Here is a 20267-nt window from a genome sequence, read left to right on the forward strand (position 1 = left end):
ACAATCGGAGGAGAACAAAAGCTTATAGAATCACCTACATAATTGTTTAAGTCAAAAAACTTTTACAATGTCCTCTTCTATCTGGAGAACCATCTGCTAAAGCTCAAGAAAGAACACAAAGGTAGTCTTGATTTGTTTTTGTGTGTTCTTGATTTTCATGTTAACACTGAAATTATAACCAGTGTATCTTGTTAAATGTAATTACATTCAAAGTAAGGGCGTGAAATTTTACCTCTTTTTCCCTTGTCTTTACTAATAACAGGTTACATTGCCCAGCCAGGATGACACACAGGCATTGCCTCTTGTGATTTTGACAAATTGTGCATTACTTTAACTTTCCCTTAAGAACATTGGCTTGAGACATGTGCCAAGAATCAAAGTAATGCAGTCATAAGTGTCATAAGAGGACTCATTAGTATGATTAATGGTTACCTGACATGGGACTGCAAAATTCAAGTAAAGCTGTAATATCTGAACCTCTTTCCAGCAGAAAATTAAACAATACCATGAAACTCCTTAATCCCGGGTGATACGGAGTCTAATCATTTTAATCATATGCATCTATAAGGTGGATTTCAGCTAATATATACTATCTAATAACACATTTGATGTGTTTATCTTAATGGTATAATCAAAGCATTGCAACACTTTCTAAGAGTTTTGTCAAAATTTAATTTTTTGATTTAACTGAAAAAGTGGTAGTACAATTTCAAATCAGACCTCGCCATCAATTTGTGAAGCTCCTGCTTATGCTGCTGATCCTCAGCTGCAATGGCGTGCTGGGCTTGCTGTTGCATCCCTTGCACAAACTGCTGCATGTGCTGGAAGGCATCGATCTGAGGGCAAAGGCACACGTGAACACACACACAAAAAAAAAACAAGCATAACCAGACAAAAACATCAACGGCTGCTGAGTACCGGTATTTAGGCTAAATGAAAGGAATTTATTTGTTTGGCAGATTGAAATCAATATGACATCACTAAATGCATGATCTATTCTCTGTTAGACTGAGGTTACCAGGCATTTATCTTCTCATCATTTCAGGTTAATTTAGCTGTCATAAGCAGCTTACTTCTTCTACAGAGCCAAATGTCTGGTCTGATACGGAGCCTGCAATGTCTTTTTCAATACATATCCATTTCCTGGAGTCCCAGCCCACTGTGGAACTCCTTATTCTGTATCTAGCCAGTCTAACTGTGCAGTCACGGTACTTAACCTTAAAGGTCTCTATGGCATGCTGTGATCTGATCTGAACATACCAAGAAGCCAATGGATCATGTAGAATATGAAGCATAAGCACCAAATATGAAATTCAGCAGGGTAGTGGTTCTTTTTACTATCAAGCTTCAGCAAAACAATGACCACTTATAAACTATTACTTTTGAAATACTGTGTGAAGAGTTTGACATCAAAATCAGAAAATCATAGTAGGTTTTGCCTTTTCTACTTAAGGGCAGCTGTGGCTCCATTGGTAGAGCAGACATCTTCCAACCAGAAGGCTCTCCTCTGCCACAGTGTCCTTGGACAAGACACTGAACCCCACATTGACACCGATGGTCTGGTTAGCACCTTGCATGGCAGCTCTGCCACCATTGATGGGTGAGTTTGTGTGATGTGAATGTGTAATTGCAATCCATTGGGAAGCGCCTTGAAGCCACAAGGTGATGCGCTATATAAGTGCTATATAAGGGAGACTGTTTACTATTTACTAATATTTGCGATCAACAATTGAACACCACAGTTTGAACTGGTATCACCTACAAACACCAAATACAGTGGTGGGACAATTTCCAGCAGTGTAAGTGAGTCTGAGTGTTTGGGCACACAAATGTGACTATTGAAAGTCCAAGTTTAGCAGTGAAATGCAGTTAAGCTTATACTAACACTTACCTAAGCCCCCTAATGAGACCTGTATTCTGGTTCCACAGACACCATTCAACACCTGGCAATAAATGTGCGTATGTTTATGTGTGCTCAGGGGGTGACAGGGGGGTACCATATGTAATATAGTTAATGTGAACGTGTGCATATTTGCATGATGGACAAATGGCTCTGGGTTGAGCAGTGCAGTGCAGTCCCATGCTGCTCTAGTAGCATGTAATGTGAAACTAAGTATAATGTAAGGTCACCACTGCTCATAGTAGGAAGTTTGATGGGTTTTCCTGTGCTGGATTTTTGACAGCAGAGGGAAAAGAATCCCTCTTGCAAAAGTACTAAATACAATACAATCCCAATACAAATTTTAGAAGACCTATTTTGAAGACAGCCTATCCATTTGAAGCATAATGGCTACCTCACATTTGGAACTACCAGTACATGACCTTGATGGAGAATAATCTAACTAAATCATCTTGAGGGAAACCTAAATAACAACTGAGTTTCAAAATGACCAATATTTTCTTAAAATATTCTGAAAATATATGTTGTCTAAATTGTTTAATTTCTAAAAGATATTGCATATTTAAAGATGCTTTGGTACACAGGTTAATTTCCTATTTTCTATCCACACATTTTAAATATCAAACTGAAGATCTAAGGATATTTATAGTGACTTGGTTGACAGTTTTGTCCTGTTGATTACTGAATAAATAGAAATCCCAATTTCAACACAAAATTTTCAAGAGGTACTTGAAACCTTAGATTCATATTTATCAATAAATAGACTAAGCTCTGTGGATATATGCATCACATGACAAAGCATGAAGCATGACAAAGACCTTACCCTCCCCAGAGTTAAAAGTAAAAAGCCCTCCCTCATTGATTTACCTCCACCTACCCAGTGGTAAGAAAATGATCACATAAATAAATACTAATCAAATAAACAGTTCGGCAAATAAGTGCAAAGCGATTACTTAAACCCTATTATGTAGGGCATGATAGGGTGAATCTGAATCTCTTTTATAAATATTTGTTTGTTGGTGCTGTTGCTATGGATGTCAATCTGGTCTTTATTTTAATTGAAATTATATACTGGTGCATAATACTTCCAAACTTAGAAAGAATAATCATTTAAATATGTGCACATATTTTTGTCACATATTGTAGGATGACTCATAGTCAGTCCATCATCTGGTCACATGCTGGCTATCTCTTACCTTGCGTGTACTCTTCCACATATACTTCATATAAGCATACGTGACATGTGGATGAGCTGTAGGCAGAGGGTGATCAAGTTGTTTGGAGGGGTCAACACCAAGAAGGAGGACCAAGGTCTTATGGGCCAATGCCTGTGGGTAGAGGGCAATGGAATGAAAATAAATGGCTGGCCGGAGGGGCACCAATTCATGGCAATAGGAACAAAATAGCTCATGAGAAAAGCAGCACCTAGATTACATCCGTTTGAAAGGGATAATTCTGCAACCTAAGGTCCAACAGAGCTTGATTACATAACTGCCTATGAGAAGAATTTTGAGTAAAGCATGAATAATCAATGAAAAACAGAAGTGGTTATGTTGTACGGAATTTTTAAAAAGAAAGAAAGAAAGGGGGTAAACAAACTGTTTCTAAAAGGGTTCATTTTTTCCACATGCCCGGCCATGTTTGCCACTAATCACGTCTTTTAAGTTACATCATCGAAAGTGATTCCTGCAGTCAACTTTGTGTTTTAAAAACATGAACAGAAAGAAGATTTGACTTTCCCTTGCAACACTTTGTAATAAATTGAGTAACAGTGAAGTAAAATATGGAAAATTGCACAGCTTTAATTATATGAATTAAGATTTCTAAACAGTGTGATTAAGGTTTCTGTCTTACATTCATCTGGGGCAATTTAATATGGATTAAAGTGAGGCTAAATGTCATGGCTGGGGTTCATAGTAGCACTTAACTGACAGTTTGACTCATCTTTTCCATTTGACAGGAGTGATTAAATCAAAACTGGTATTCTTCCAGAATGAAACGTGTTCATACTTTATTACTCACAATTGGGTCAAAGAATACTGAAGGGACCTTTGACAAATTGTGATTATTTTTATACTTCAGCATTCTGATTGCTAAAGTAAACTTTTGTTTGGGGAAACAGGAGACCCCACCTGAAAATGAACAGTATATTGGATAACTTTCTCTGAGTTTAATGTAGAGTACTGGGGTCAGAGGTGAAATCAGCACCGACTTTTATTGTGTTTTTTATATAACTGTGGTAACTTGGCAATTTTAAAACTTCATTCAAACAAAAGGTATCACCTTTCCCTTGCCTTTGCTTTTAGTCTCTACTTTTGAGGTAGTAAAGCAGACCTTGTTTTCTTTCTAGATTCTCATTTATCATAGAAGGTATTCAGTTCTGCAATTGTCATTTATAATGAGCTTGACCATTCAATTTTATCAAATTCTACCATGATTAATGTGTTGCTTTATGATCAATTAGTGAAAAGGGCTGTTTTCATTAAATGTACTGACCAGACGTCCACTTTTACCACAGAGGCTGGCATACTTCAACCAAGTCCTCATGTCCTCGTGGGGGCTGATCACCAGTGATCTGACCATCAGAATCCTTTGCCAGTCCTCTACAATTCGCTGACAACCCTGTGGAAAAACACAGTAACATAAAAGGAGGGATAGATGAATTACCCCTTTGTTACTCCCTTCATGAGAAGCACCTACTTGTTCCATTAAAGAGAATGAACATATGAGCAAGCCATACATTTAAAACCCTGGAGGCTACTATTACAACCAGTGGTCTATGTCTTCAACAACCTCACACGTGAGTGCAGATTCACGTGCCAGAAAAACCCATACACATGTCTACACATGGATATTTTGAAGAACAAATCCTTGACAACATCTATTAAACCTTCTTTTAACCCCAGTCTCAATCTAATCACTATGATAAACATGGTGTCGAAAGGCAGTTGACACTGACAACTGAGAATCCAGATAATGAAAAAAATCTTCTCAGTGGAATTTCAACTGAATTTAGACAAAGAATACAAACAGACTAGGTAAAGCAATTCAGATGTAAGTTGATTATAATTATACATACTGCAACAAGAAAGAGCCATGTTAGGTTGCATAGTAAAAAGGCTCTTTGTGTATTTCAATGACTTAATAGTTGAAAGCCTTTTTCCATGAGGCATTGACCTTTTATTTCACAGCCCGTCTTACTCTGCTCCATACTATATCTAGGAAAAAAACAGCAAAAGTTCTTGTAAAACCTGTATGCACAACTTGAAATGTTAAAACTCACATTTCACAAAGTTGAGTCCACAATAGTTTGTTCTGGTCTAAATAACAAAAAAACAAAACAAAACAAAACAAAACAAACCTGGCAAATACTTAAGTAAAATCCAAGCCAATCCAGTGTACTTAACTTTAAGAAGCCCTCCAACAATTCAATACAAAAATAAAAATCAAAAAATGTAAAAAAAAAAGTTAACAACAGTACAGAAAGTGCCCAAGAAGGAATTCATTAGAAAAAGTAGGTGCGTCATATGGGCACACTGGTTTAGAATCATGCCAAAAAAGCATAACCTTCATGATTTAAACCAAAAGGTGGCCAGATGATGTCTGAGAGGCCATAATACCAGTAAGTGGCATAAATCCTGTGCTTTCATTTTGTCTCTGATGATTGTGGGTTTTTGATATGATCTCATGAAATGATAATATTATTGTACTGCACACAGTAGCATCAGCTCTTCTGAGAAATATATAAAAAAATCAATGACACCCCCCAAAAGAGAAAAATATATTTTATAAATTTAGGATTTATAAAAACATTCATATTTAATCAATTTCAGAGAAGAGATGGATTAGAGTGCAACGAAATACAGTCTTGGCTCAAGAGCCTCTGTCAACTAGACACAGTCAAACGCTTATAATGTAAAATCAGATACAGCACTGCAGAAGAGGGTACTGTCAAACATTTCCAAAGTCATGAACCCACCCCCTTCCTGTCCCCCAAATGTGGAAACAAAAGGCAGAGTCAATGCAAAGAATCCTCATGGGCCGTATTCAAGATCTTTCAGGGCCCAGGTAAAGAGGGATTAGAAGATCGATCATTTCGAGCAGCAACATGGGGAACAGATTTAAATGCAGACTAATTCTCAAGGGGGACATTTTCATCACTCATCCTCTGGCATACCACTAATTCTTTGATGAAACTGGCAGAGGCGAAAAATAACCTGTAAAGGAGTGGGACACGGACTCCTTTACAGATGTGTGAGGTCAGCTTAAAATAAATCATTACTGAAAGAGGAAAACCTGTCAAGTCCAGCAGCTCTGGCACTGGCATTACAGGCCCTGTCTGTTTGCTCGAAATGACACCTCTGGATCCAAAAGCAAGACTAGTCTTTCATGACTGGAAAATGTACATTGGATCTGAGAGGGATTTTACATTTTTGGAAAGGTTTTCCGAAAAGGCTTTTAAATAGTTTTAAGGAAATGAATTGGATGTCATTATCAAACAAAAAACGATTCTATGTACAAAAAAAAAGCTTCTTGTAGATTTTGAAGGTCTTGGATCTGACTAGTATCAAGCTTTGATCAACATACAAAAAATGCTTTTCTCTACTATAAAAGTCAAACAAATGAAAAAAGAAAGAAAAAACAAAAAGCAAAAGGCATACAAAACTGCTATACTTTAACTTTTATTCCCTCAAAAAGTATAGTCATGCTTCTTTTTTAAAGACGGTGTAAAGGGTAATCGTAAATAATGCTCTTGATTCGTTTAAAGTCTATGTACAATATTTAATATATTAAATCTTGATTTTTTTTCCAGCTTCAGTCCTTCATAGTAACCAAGTGTCATGTCAGAGAGGCTGTGTGACTCCAAAAGTACCTCAGTGCTGTTTGGCTTTGCACTCTGTATTTGGCTTTGTAAACTCCATAGTGAAGCTCTGTGTCAGGTAGTCAAAGTGGAAAATACAGTGTAGTTGTGCACTCAAGGTGAAGAGGATTTTCCAAAATGTCAAGTGAAAATCTGAGTAGGACTTCAGAAGCAGGAGAGGAAACAGGGATGTTTGTAAGTAGTCATTTACAGTATATGACTGCATTAAACAGAGTGGCTCACTCTTGGGTTTGTTGGCTGAAGTGATGCCTTTTTTCCTTTCAACACATGCAGATAATATTGGATCTTTTGAAAAACACATTTAATTCAGTTGTAAAAACGTAAGGCAATTTTGGACAAGTTGGTCTTCTGTTATCTTAAAACTATCGGTCTTTGTCTCATATTCTAAGGTTTTTTCCCTCTCAACCCATGACTGTTTTCCCTGGCCTAATGTCTCATTAAACTGCGTTTGGAGCAATGTAATTCAATATCTGAAATTATTATAATAAATTACAGTGCCAATGACTGCTCCAAGAGGATTTAAAAAAAACTGGGACAAAGAACAGGTAAGACTTACTCAATATTTACACATAATGGCAATTAAAACTAGCATTCAGACATAACATCCTTTAAAGAGCATGAATGTGGAAAAGAATCATAGTGCTAACTATGAGATCAATTTCAACTTCAATTTCAATTTCAAAGCAAACAATCCATTGAAAAGCGGGGTTTCAGCGAGACAAAATGTCTTCGGACATTGTGCTTTGTACAATTTGTACAAAAATCTTGCTAGTATTTGTTCTCCGATTACATTATATTATATTTTTTTGGAATATAATGTTTAAGTATGGCTTAAAAATTCTTGATTTTGTAGTGTAACAACTGTACTTTCTAAAGGTCAATTACACTAGAATGCATTTTGAAAAACAATATTGTATTGGAGTGTCTTTCCTGAGCTGAATGTATATTGAACTTGGACTAGAAATGATTAATGTATACCATGTATATTGTATATTCAAAATTTCACATGCAGTTTGAAATAACAGCTTGTATGATCAATGCAGAAATCATCATTAGGAGTTATTTTGTCTTTCTTTAAAGTAAATGTGCAAGTCATGGCTGTATGTAAAACATTAATGTTCAAAGTCAAAAATTAACCTTCACTTTAAACAAATTTACATGATAGGCAAGCCTTTGCAAGTTTTTGGGTGTATGTTTGCTTAAAATGCTGAGGTTACCTGAAGCCTTTCCCACCACGTTTCCCTGATGATGTCCCTCCTCTCTGGCACCAGCTTATATTGGATCACCTCTTCAAGCTCTGACAGCATCTGGCATGACACCATGGCCTGGGAAAAAAAAAACAAACTTTGATATTTGTCAATTCATATTTTAGATTAACAACGTAACAAAGCTTCCTGAAAATGACCGTGTAGCGGCTCCATCACTGTGTGACTGGGTGGAGTCAGTCAAAGAACATCTTGTCGTGTCTGTGTGATGTTTTATGCACATCTGCCGTTGTGCAAAAGTCCAGGATTTAGACACCAGCTGAGGTTTATCTGCAATCAATCTTCACACTGAACAGCTACAATATGCACTTCTAAATCAACCAGATCAATGTTACCTGACATCTGTATGAGAAGAGCACTCCTGTCAGGTTTCAACAACTGATGTGAAATGGTGCCTTGAGAATTCCACATTTACAGATAGAAAATCACAGATAGAGAAGTAATGGCCCCTCTCCACTGTATATATTAATCATGTTGCCTTACAAGCCAGCAAATCACTGCTTCAAAAACATTTGCTGGGATGGAGTAATACACCCGATATTACTCCATCCAAGCAAATGTTTTTTCTAGCTTTCTGAAAAGAAAACTTACTCCATAGGCTCGACTGTAGCTTTCTCCAGCCATGGCCGTCAGCTCAGCATCCAAGAGGTCTCTGGCTTTGTCAATACACTAAAAGACAAATGAAACACTCAGTGTGATTTATAATTTAAATATTGTAGTTTACGATACCACAACAAAGTAAATAATCCTCATTTGCGATGCGGGGGAGGGGGGCTGAAGATTTAAAATAAACCTGGTTTTATACATGACCTGACTAAATTGTCCCTAAATGGAAATATCATCACGGTTGCTTCTTATAAACATTGTGGCAAATACAGCCAAAATCCCGAATCTTTCGTGACGTTTGTTCTCCTTAAAATATTTTGACTGAGGACCATCTGTGTCTTGGCCCAATCCCAGACTATAAAACTCTTGAAAATGAGGGAATGTGTCCTTAACACTTACTGCTCCCACCCTAGTAACTAAATCCAGCCAATGGTAATACATTTGTGTGACTAGGCCTAGAATGTCTTCTTGTGCAGTAAAATGGTTTGATAGACTGCTGAGTGCAAAGTGTTTGAGGAGGAGAGAAATATGAACTGTTGAGAGCAACAGTGTGAAAGTTATGTAACTTAGTTGTGGATACTGAAACTTGATATTTAATGGGTCCCAGGGCTATTTTATTAAAGCCAGTAGTATTGAAAAGTCAGACATTAACAGTTTTACTATGGGTTTCAATGAAATAAAAAATAAAATAAAATGAATAAAATAAAATAAAGAAAAGAACATGCTGCATCATAATAAAGCATTTGTCTTATTTTTTCCATTACTAATGTCCATTGAGACTTAGTCATTACTCTATGGTACCTTTTTAACTAATCTTTCTGAAAAGAAGATTCTTTCCCAGAGGAAATAGTAAATGTTAGACACAGGGTTTGCCTTCTCTGCCTCTTTCTCTCTCATAAAACAGTCTGTTTACATGCAGGTAATTTATATGCATTTACAGGCATAAACGCATGCATCAATCTACGAGTTTGCATCATTGTCATCACAAAAAATTGTCTAAAGGCAATTTCTAGAAAATACTTCTCTAGCGCCATTTACCTGATATATGTTATGGATGCTACCAGCCCAGAGCCCACACGTTATTGTCTGGTGGTGTAATGACACAGTCATCTCGTGATTCAGTTTGCCCAATGTCACAAAACTCACAATTAAATACTAAAGATATGAATACGGTCAAAAGACAACTAACAAATGAAGGATGAGTTTGCACCACTTATGAATGAAATGAAACCTCTTCTGTGATTGGTATATTTTCTTCTTAATTTTTAAGCAAGCTAAGCCTAGAATCTACAACTTTTACTCCATTAACTTTCAGCTGGTCCCAACAGCAAGGTAGCATATGGAATTGCTATCAATTGCTAACATTGCAACAGTCACAGCTCAAGAATCTAATGCTTGTATAGAAATTTCATTTTTCTTTCTCTTGCAAACGTAAAAAAGTACAGACATCATTAAGCTGAAAATTCTGGTCTTTTTTTTCGGGGGGGGGGGGAATGTCAAACAATTGATAAGCTTGGTGGGGAAGTATAAAGAGGTATTTACACCCCATGCCCCAAAATAGGTGATAGAATGTGAGATGATTAAGAATAAATAATTGAAATGGGAGCTGTCACTGCTCTGAAACAAATGAATTATAGCCTGCAATATATTTTGTATTGTTCTATTTTACTTGATAATAAAAAATGTAAAAAAAATGACACCATATTGACTTAGAGCATTCATATATTCCATCATCAGAGAGGACCCTCAGGGGTGGAAAGGTTTCATTCAAAGCAGCAAGTAGGACAAGCATGGCTGAGAGTGTGTTGATTTCTTGGGCTTCCACCAGTAATGTTTTTGGGAACTGTTATTAGCGGGAGGGTAAAATAAAGGAGGATGACTGAGGAAAATATCTGAGGCCAGGACACAGCTGTTTTAGACCAACTCCCAGCAATTATTGTTTTTTTTGCAGGGAGGTAAGGAGGGAATAGCGTGCCAAAAGACCTCTTCAAGCATGCCCAACAAGAGGTGAGATTGTGGGAGGGCGGCTGGGATGAGGTGACAATGAGGCTGCTTTTTTATAGCCTCATTTATGGTTCTGTTTACTCCTGACTAACTGCATGGGGGCCTCACTGGAAATGTGCAGTCCAGACGACTCCTGATAAATGTAGTGTCTACCTTTTGGATCACAATATGTTAAAGGTGCTGGCCACTTATTCTCTTCCCTCGATTCTATTGCTTAAATGCACCTACTCGAATAAGTAGAAGTCCACTCTTTTTACAGTGTAGTAATGTCATGCTACGCATATGTAACATGCCAAATACAAAATCTAACACAATACTACTAAAAACTGTCTGGCTAAGGGAAAAACAGGCTTTAAAGCACATTTATAAATAGTACAAATATTACAATAGTGGTTATATCATGAATATTATTACAGATCACTGCTTCCTTGTGGGGGACATAAATGCTGTGTGCATACATCATCACTAGAACAGACAAAACACCAGGATTTACAAACCAAAGCAACCTCAAACCTTTCACACAGACGCCTGCTGAGACTCCCGAAGCACATGTCTGGTTGTTGGGGGTAGAGAGAGAGAGGAAAGACCCAGCCCCACGGAATCAAAAGGACTTAAGTGTGGGGATTACCAACCACATCCGGAAGACTAGACTGAGCTCATGTTGACATTTAAGCTTTCACCCTTGCTCCATCTGCTTTTCATTTTACATCATCATTCACCGTGAGCGGCCCCATTGTTGGTGAGAGTCAAAAGTCTGCTTTCCCTGTTCAGTTGATTCAGAATCCTACAGGCCACACCTGGATCTGATCTTACAATTTGAGGGAGGGGGCTGTCAGTGGACCAAGGGGCACGGAGAGCACGTCTCGAGGGCTTTGCAGTGAAAGGGAGAGCTGGTTGATGAGTCGAGGGAAATTGGAGGAGCAGGTGTTTACTGGTGTCAATGCTTAAACTTGTGTTTGTTATAAGTGCAAGCATTCAGGTTGAAAAAAAAACATGAGCTCATCTATTTTCCCAAACCTTCTTCAAATAAGAAAATAACACCCTGACCTCCACCAGGCAGGATGGGTATCAGGTACCTTCCTTCTTCGAGAGTGGACCCTCGAATGCGAATGTCAAAAGTTACATAACTTTGATCTACCAGAGAAGTATCAAAATAAAAACCTCTGCATGAAACGTTTTCATTTTCTAAAAATTGATTAAATAAAAAGTCTGAACTGATGAGAGGATTTGATCATGTCTGGAATAGCGGTGAAGACATATTTATATGTCTTTGCAGTGTTGATATCTAATGCAGTTAACTTCTTACACAGTGCTATACAGACTAATGACAATTCCAGAAGCTGTCTGACTATGTAAATTCCCATGGCATGTCTTTATGAGATTTCTTCTAAAAACATGGACTTTCAGTGTACTGTATAATGAGCGCAGCACAGACGACTGCTCACCTGCTGGGCCAGTGAGTAAAGATCCTGATGCAGGGCTAGCACTGCTCTATAGAAAGCTCCATCGTGTGTGTCTCTTGGGATCATACATGTATACTCCTCCATGCTGTCCCAATGCCCTGGAAAAACAAATAGGGAACATGCACCAGGACAACTTCACACAAGTTTCTAAACATATTTTAAAATTAGTATGCCGTTAATTTTTGGGGGCCTTAAAAATATGTTTAAAGAACCTAACCTATAACCAATGTTACGTAAGTTTATATTCATAAAGAGGCAGAGAATGAAGAATGAAGATCCCCAGAGTGCTCAGACAGACAGGCTTCCTGCTTAGGTATATTCTCATGAATCAAGACCGACTTGAAAAATCAAACCACAGACCACAAACCTCAGGGGTTGCTTCTGATCCATGCTCTCCACTGTTGCATGTTAGGATTTGTCAATGTTATGGCTAGATGCTATTTCCATTTGGTTATCTGAGGGTGATCTTGCACAAGGTACAACTAAAATTAATGCTGAGTGTGACCATATTGTTGAATGAGACAAAGTGAGGTTATAATATGTGAAATGGCATCATTATATGAAGCCCTTTTCTCACTGTTGACAAAACACTATGAAGAGAAATTTTAATTTGTGCATACAGTGTAAGATGCTTTGAAGTCATCAAGTATAATGTATTCTCTGAGCTCCTCTTACCTTGTTTGTGAAAATGAATAAAACCATTTATCGATTTCAATTTTTCTTTAGTTTAATATCCACCAATTAATTGTTTTTTATTGTTTATTGATATCTTGTATGGATGTTTACCTAGACCCCAGGCAGCAGCAGCAGCCATACGAGCCATCTTGGCCTGGGTTTCCTCACTAACCAGCGTCCACTCCTCACAGCACTGCTGGTGCAACTGGCCCCTGGAAAACATAACACATAGATTTCATATAGCAAAATTCAGGTGGATTTTGGTTCCATGTTCCAAGTGATGACAATTTATGGATCTCACAAGCTCAAATAAATCGGAAAGTGTGCTTTTATCAGGACCCTTTATAACCCGGGGAATCAGACACTGGGTCAGTTACACAATAATGTTCCATCATTGTGTACTTTAACTTGAAATGTTTCAGAGAGCTGTGCATGCAGGTTTCTACTTATTGCTACATAGAGAATACACGAGCAGTAAATTATGCATCACATTTCACAGACTGCGGAGAGGTAGAGCAATACATATGGAGCTGAGTTCTCATCCGACATGAGCTTTCCTTCATACTACTTTGAGGACTCCAGAGAAGTCTGTCCCTTTTTTCCTATACTGACTTTATACTAAGTATTTTACAGCACTGATATCAATCTCATTGCATTGTACACGTTGTCTGCAATCACAATACTATTCTACTTTCCATATCTTGTGTACCAAATGTGTATTTTTTTGTAATGTCAAACAACAGTTGAGAGTATGATTCGCTGAAAATACCAAAGCACATCAGCTGAGGATAAAATAATCAGATTAAAGGTAAGCCCTAATTTCACATTATCCACCATTAATTTTTTCTGCACTTGATCTTTAAGACAACTGTCTTCTGTCAGTAAACTGACTGACAGCAGTCCTAGCTAACAGACCAATGTTCCTGTTGGGGTCAGGTGCATCTAACCACGACTAATACTTCATGAACAATAATCAGTGCTGCCTTGTCCTGTAGAAGATCAAACCTATCACATATGTTTTCCAGACTGCTGAGGAGAGCTCCAATGAGAGGGAGAAATAGAAGGAGGGACACAGAGAAAAAGTGAGGGAAAGGCTTAGACTTAGGTCAGTGAGGTGGAGCCACTCTCCAGATGCCTGGCAATTGTATAACATGAAAACAACAAGCATAATAGCTGCAGTGTATGTGAGTCTCCAATAAACAGAGTCAAGTAGAAAAAGAGCCTGGGAGATTCAACAGAATGCAAACAACTCTACCCCTTCAAAGAACTTCAAAGAAAAAGGCAGAAAAAATCAGTTGTTGAATAAAAAATGTAAACACATAACACTGAAGTTGTGTGACACTAAAACAGATTCTATTTGTTTATTTCAGCTTGTTGGCCTGACAAGATAAATTCTGGTTCAGCTATTGAGCAGTGTTGGATCAGAAGGGTTTCTCCCCTCTGTGCCTCAGCCACTTTTCCTTTGAGTTTCGTCGGTGAAAAGTCATAAAAGGTGGTCGACTGGCACAGATTACTGGGGGCGCAGCAATACAGATAACTCTCTGTCGGAAGTTCTATGAGGCAGCTAAACGTAATCTACATCGGACCTGCATAGGCATGTGAGAAGCATCAGGGATAGATGAAGCTGCACCACCCTCTTTATTCAAAAGTAAGGGCATCAAATGACTGAAAACATCCATCCATCCACCCATCCATCCATCCACCTTCCCCCGCTTATCCGGAGTCAGGTCGTGGAGCAGTGGTCTGCCTTAAGGGGGACCCTAAGGCGTTCCCAGGCCAGCCTGGAGACATAGTCTCTCCAGCGTGACCTGGGTCTTCCCCGTGGTCACCTCCCAGATGGACATGCCCGGAATACCTCCCCTTGGAGGCTTTCTGACCAGTTGCCCCAGCCACCTCATCTGACTCCTCTATGCCAAGGAGCAGCAGCTCTACTCCGAGCTCCTCCCGGATGACCGAAATTCTAACCCTCACTCTCTTAGAGAGTCCGGCTACCCTGCGAAGAAACCTAATTTCGTCCGCTTGTATCCACGATCTTGTTCTTTCGGTCACTACAAACAGCTCTTGACCATAAGTGATCGTGGGAACGTAGATTGACCGGTAAATTGGGAGCTTTCCCTTCTGGCTCAGCTCCCTCTTCACCATGACAGACCGGTACAGAGTCCGCATCACTGCAGATGCCGCACCAATCCACCTGTTGATCTCCAGCTCCATACTCCCCTCACTCATGAACAAGACCAAGACCCCAAGATACTTGAACTCCTCCACTTGGGGCAGGACCTCTTCCCCGACTCAGAGTGGGCATTCCACCTGTTTCCAGTTGAGTACCATGGTCTCATATTTGGAGGTGCTGATCCTCATCTCGGACGCTTCACACTCTGCTGCAAACGGAACCAGGAGGTGGCCAGAACGGGACTGACAAGAAATCCTCTAAATTCAAATTCGCAATATGACTTGTTCCAGGAAACATACTCTGTTAATATGGCATAGGACTAGTGAGTAAAAATGATAAGGCGGGGAGGAATAAAAAACATGTGCTGTTTAATCCAAATTTCACCAAGCCAGTGCCCCGTGTTACTTTAAACATGGTATAGCTATCAAAGTCAAAAACACAACATAGTACCATAATCTGTATCTTTTTAGGTTTGGAAAATTCATATATCTGATTATTTGAAAGACAAAGTATCAGGTTAACACTAGTGCAAATATTAACCCCTTGGTGATAAACACAAATCTTGTGTTTGACATTTTAAGAAAAGAGGTACAATAAAACCTACCAAGTGTGCTGACTGCTTTTCTGACATAAACATTTATCTTATTGGTGCAGCTGCTCCTAAATCATAAAACTGCTTTGGATTATTATTTGGAGGACCCGTGTAACATTGCTTACCTTGACAGGGAACAATGTGTTCTCAAAAATCTCCTTTGACCCTTTCAAGTGTTATATAATCCCCTTACTCAGCCACATGCAAACATAAACACAAAGCCTCTCTTCACAGTTTTTTTTCATGTGAAATTATTGAATCACTTTCTTGTGAAAAAAAAAAAGTATATAGCACAAGGATGACGATTACATAAGTAGATTAGCATCTGCTTCGTGTCATTAGATTATGTGGCAAGCCATTTTTGGTGCTCTTGGCCATCTTATGTCTTTCTTTTTTCTTGAAAATACTTTTTGAAGATGGGTAATCATTACAGTGTCTCAGCTATGGTGTGACTTCATTGGAGTGGCTGTGCCTCTGATGGCAGTTGGATGCCGGCGAATTCATTTCCTGGATTTAATTGGTTTAGTCAACACAAAAAGCCCTATTCTTTTTCTTCTCACCCCTTCATCAAAGGTCTGATGTCAAGATTTATTACAGACCAGCAGCCTAAGAATGGGGAGTTGGAGATTAAGAGATCACAGCAAACCTACTTCCATAGATTCAGTGTTTATCCAAAAGAATCAAGGTGGCATCTGACAGGTCCAATAATTTCACCATTTTATCACTTGAGAGGATTATACATTCATAAGTTGAAGAATTACACTTCAAGGAATACAGACTGCAAACATTACACTCTGATACATCTGTAAATGTTTATATGAGAATAAAAACACATTTGTTAACAGAAGGGTGGAACACTGATTCAAAAGAATGCTTGCACTTCAACCAAAAGCAAAACGGATATGACTAATAACGTACCATTCTCCCAGAGCCTCTAAACAGCGCATTCTGCCCAGGATGAGCTCTGGATCCTCTTTGTTCATGTCGATCTTTTTGTCATATGACACAAGGGCATCTTCCCACTCATGCAGCTTCTCATACCAGGTGGCTTGGATTTCCTAACATTAAAATAGACAGTTGCAACAGAAAAAACAGGAAAAATAAATAGTGTGACTATTTAACCAGCACATTCAGAGCATATACTTTAACAACTGGACTTACTTGCATTAGCTTGCATATTTTCTTGACAATTAAAATGTTTGACAGAGAGGGATTCAAAAGTGACACTTTAAATGTCAAACACAAACCAGTGTTCCTTTTGTTATAATACTGTTCATCTAAGTATTGATTAAACTCTGGTCAAAATGACAAGCTCAAACACACCACCAATCCTGAAGCTTTCAGGTCTCATAAACTGTTTCATTGATGATTGTTAACTGGTGAATGACCATACATATTCCCAAATTAAAGCTGAATGAGAATGAATTTGAATGAGAACCCTATAAACAACATTTCTGGAAGTGCACAGTGAAACAAGTTTTACTTTTTTACTTGTGCCATACTTTTGAGAAAAAACAAGAAATTAAAAAAAATGAATTGGACTGAAAAAAAAAAACACTTCATAAGAATAACCTGAAAAACAGTAGACAAATGCTACACAAAACTGTTCTTTTTGCACTACTGACTGGACAAAGCTTGGTAACCACTGAGCTCTTGAATTTTTAATTTGCGTTAAATGTCAGTACTGGTGAAAAGTATTTATATTCATGATTCATTCAGTAGTGCTCTCTCCCCTCCCACATGTGTAAACATGCTCCCATTTAGTTTTGAAAGCTGGCTTTACTGGAGTGAGAATTTCAATAACATTGTAACCCACTGTAAAATGTAAAATCACAAGGTGTACATATAAGGGTTTACAGTTAGATCAGATTTTGACTGAACAGCCAAACCAATTGATAATAACAATAACACCACAAAATCTATTCCAATTTATCTATTATATTGTATATATGTTAACAGCATTAGGGAGCTGCCAGATACTAAGTTTGTACCAGATACCAAGTACTAAGTACCAGACAGTAACTGGTACTTAATGAGCTATATCAATATTTCCGTATTATGTATGAATTATCCATCATCAGCCTTTCTTATATATTGGTCTGACTTTATTATTTCTACAGCTATCATAGGCACAGCTTAGAACGTGAAAAAACAATAGCCAAAAATAATGTTATAATGGACACGTAACTCTGAAACCAGAGTTACCAAACGGTGCAATTTTGGTATGAGAAGGGAACAGAGCTTGCACCAAAAACTGTTATTTTCCTCTTATGTAATTGATGTGGAAAAACTGTGTGATGGTTTTCCAATCCGAGGCTGCTGCTTCTAAGTTTTTTCATATCTGGATCATTTCCATCTACCAAGAACATGAAAACATAGGGAGCTGTCGCCATGTACATTCATAGAAAATGAATGCAGTAAAAAATGTAAGACAAATACAAAGGTAAAAACAGAACATGAAAGATTTGCCTTCACATTACAACTCGTACAACTTTGTGTTTATTTAGATGTTGGGTCAACATAAGTATCAGTGCTCATTAAAGTTTATTTGGTGCTTTCAACTTAGTCAGTGAAAAGTCACACAAACAGTTATAGGAAATTAAATGATCTCACAACCACGTACTGTTTGTATTTTTTAGCACAAGACATTAGATCTTTTAACCACTCAAAAATGTAGTCCCAACCCTTTAAAAATACACAGCAAAAAGACATAAAAAGGAGTGCAAAATCTAGACATTGTGTGAACTGGATAGAGAGTCAGTATTTTTGCTTCTTGGTCCTTCCTGACAGCTGATCAGAGTAACCAATGGATTTCCCATATGTGTGAACAGGTTGCTCTGGGGGTATATGTCTCAATGGCCCTCATCCCTATATTAAACTCTATATGGGAAAAAGACACCCCAGAAAAAAATGATGTGCAAACAAAAGAACACATGTGATATAGACCTTAAAAAACGAAAATGCTGACCGCTGCAGTTGTGCAACATTTCATACAAGTAGAGTTGAGACCAGGAATTACAAACCAGTATGGCCAGTGTAAGCATATAGCCGGCAGATAATGATTAAGCTTTACCTCAACTGTTTTGATAATTGTTAAATTAACTATAAAATTTCAAAAGGCTGCATATACAAAAGACACTAAAGGATAATTTATATATTTATGGTGTATTGTACCGAATGCGAATATTTAGCAAGGTCCTTGATACTGTTGTTTTCTACTGAAATAGAAAAGTTGAGCCATTGTTTCTGATGAAAACCTATACTGAAGTGACAGACAGAGGTGGGGGGTTATTTAAGCCAAAAAAAAAAAACTTACCAACTCTCCAAAATGTTTCATGGCATAATCCAGCACTCCAGAGGCAGCTTCAGGCTGCTGCAGTTTATTGTTGATGCTGAAAGATATCACAAAAATGCAGACAGACTTAAAAAATGATTTGACTCTGCTTCAGTATGAAGCAAAAAATGTTGTAACTGGGAGGACAACTCGAGGAAGAAGGTTGATGAAACAAAGGAAATGCCCTTTCGAAAATCACCAAGAATGAGTGACAATAAGACAACTGCTGTCTCCAACTGAGTACCTCCAATCGAAAATTTGGAGCCCAAGCTGAAAATAAATGATAATTGTATAGTTTTAATCAGATTTTACCATATCTATTTTATCTAAAAATAAAATGACAGATAAACATTATATACTAATGGATAGGCTGAAATTTCTTTCTATTAATGAAGAAGACTGCAACATCAGCGAGATGAATTAAAGAGAGCAAATTACAAAAACTCTGTACGTAAAATGTCTTCAATTGTGTTAACCAATAGAAAAGGTCATCTACGTTTGTGCGGAAACAAAGAGTGGTTAAATTTCCTCTCCTCATTTTAGCACCAAACAATGTTGAGTAGCTTGTAACAATCAGCCACACCAGACCTCAGTTCAATGTCAGTAACATGCTATAGATCGACGTTGACGTTTAATTTTAGAGAAAAGCCAGACTGACTCAACAGCAATTCATCAACAACACAATTAACACACCAACATACTATCAATGTTAAGTGTTGTGACTTTTCTAAATTGAACAGACAGACAATTCTTCAATGAAATATCCACGTCTAAAAAAGTTTTGGTGCCCAGACAGGTGCCTATTTTCTACATACTGGGAGTGATGAATTCTACCAATAAAATAATAATCTGGAAGATATATCGATAAGGATCAGCATACGCTAACACATCTAAAAAGGTGTCTCTCATACATTCAAGACAAATTCTCATCTACAAATACACATAAGTAATGTTACAATCCAACAACTGAAAAGCAATTCAACTTTTTTTACTGTAGGTAGGCCATGACTGAATAGATGACAATGGTGTGAGTCATGTACAAAATGATTTGCAGACCCCTTATACAAATTCAGCTGAAATACTATGGAGGTTTTGGGACAAAGTATATCAGAATTATTAACAGATCAAATCGTCAGTAACAATGGTGTTCAATCCTCCTGCAGCAGTTCTGAGACTGTAATTTAGGCTGGTACACCTCAAAGCTATTCTGAAACTTTGTGTTGTCTAAACATATTCCTAAGACTGATTGTTTTTTGTTTAAATTTCCTACCATTCTGTATCTGCCCTCAAAGAACATTCAGCTAACAAACACATAGCTATTTCAATTAAATCTAAATTCTGCCCAAGGCTTTTTGGCAGTGGAAAATATGTATTTC

At 37.8% G+C, this 20267-nt stretch overlaps 1 protein-coding gene across 1 annotated transcript in view; it reads right to left on the reverse strand.

Moving 5' to 3' along the window:
* mtor (mechanistic target of rapamycin kinase) overlaps positions 1–20267 on the reverse strand; it is an 87493-nt gene that overhangs the window by 20109 nt on the left and 47117 nt on the right. Inside the window, exons 29-37 of the mRNA XM_086158976.1 lie at positions 18874–18949; positions 16476–16615; positions 12907–13007; positions 12103–12218; positions 8639–8716; positions 8000–8107; positions 4397–4522; positions 3097–3228; positions 721–836 (exon numbers count right to left, since the gene is read on the reverse strand). Coding sequence (XP_086015102.1) covers positions 721–836; positions 3097–3228; positions 4397–4522; positions 8000–8107; positions 8639–8716; positions 12103–12218; positions 12907–13007; positions 16476–16615; positions 18874–18949 — 993 coding nt within the window. The remainder of the gene's footprint in view (positions 1–720; positions 837–3096; positions 3229–4396; positions 4523–7999; positions 8108–8638; positions 8717–12102; positions 12219–12906; positions 13008–16475; positions 16616–18873; positions 18950–20267) is intronic.

This window comes from Fistularia commersonii, chromosome 14, assembly GCF_037954325.1.
Source record: "Fistularia commersonii isolate RoL2024-O1a breed Wild chromosome 14, RoL_Fcom_v1.0, whole genome shotgun sequence".
Lineage (NCBI taxonomy): Eukaryota > Metazoa > Chordata > Actinopteri > Syngnathiformes > Fistulariidae > Fistularia > Fistularia commersonii.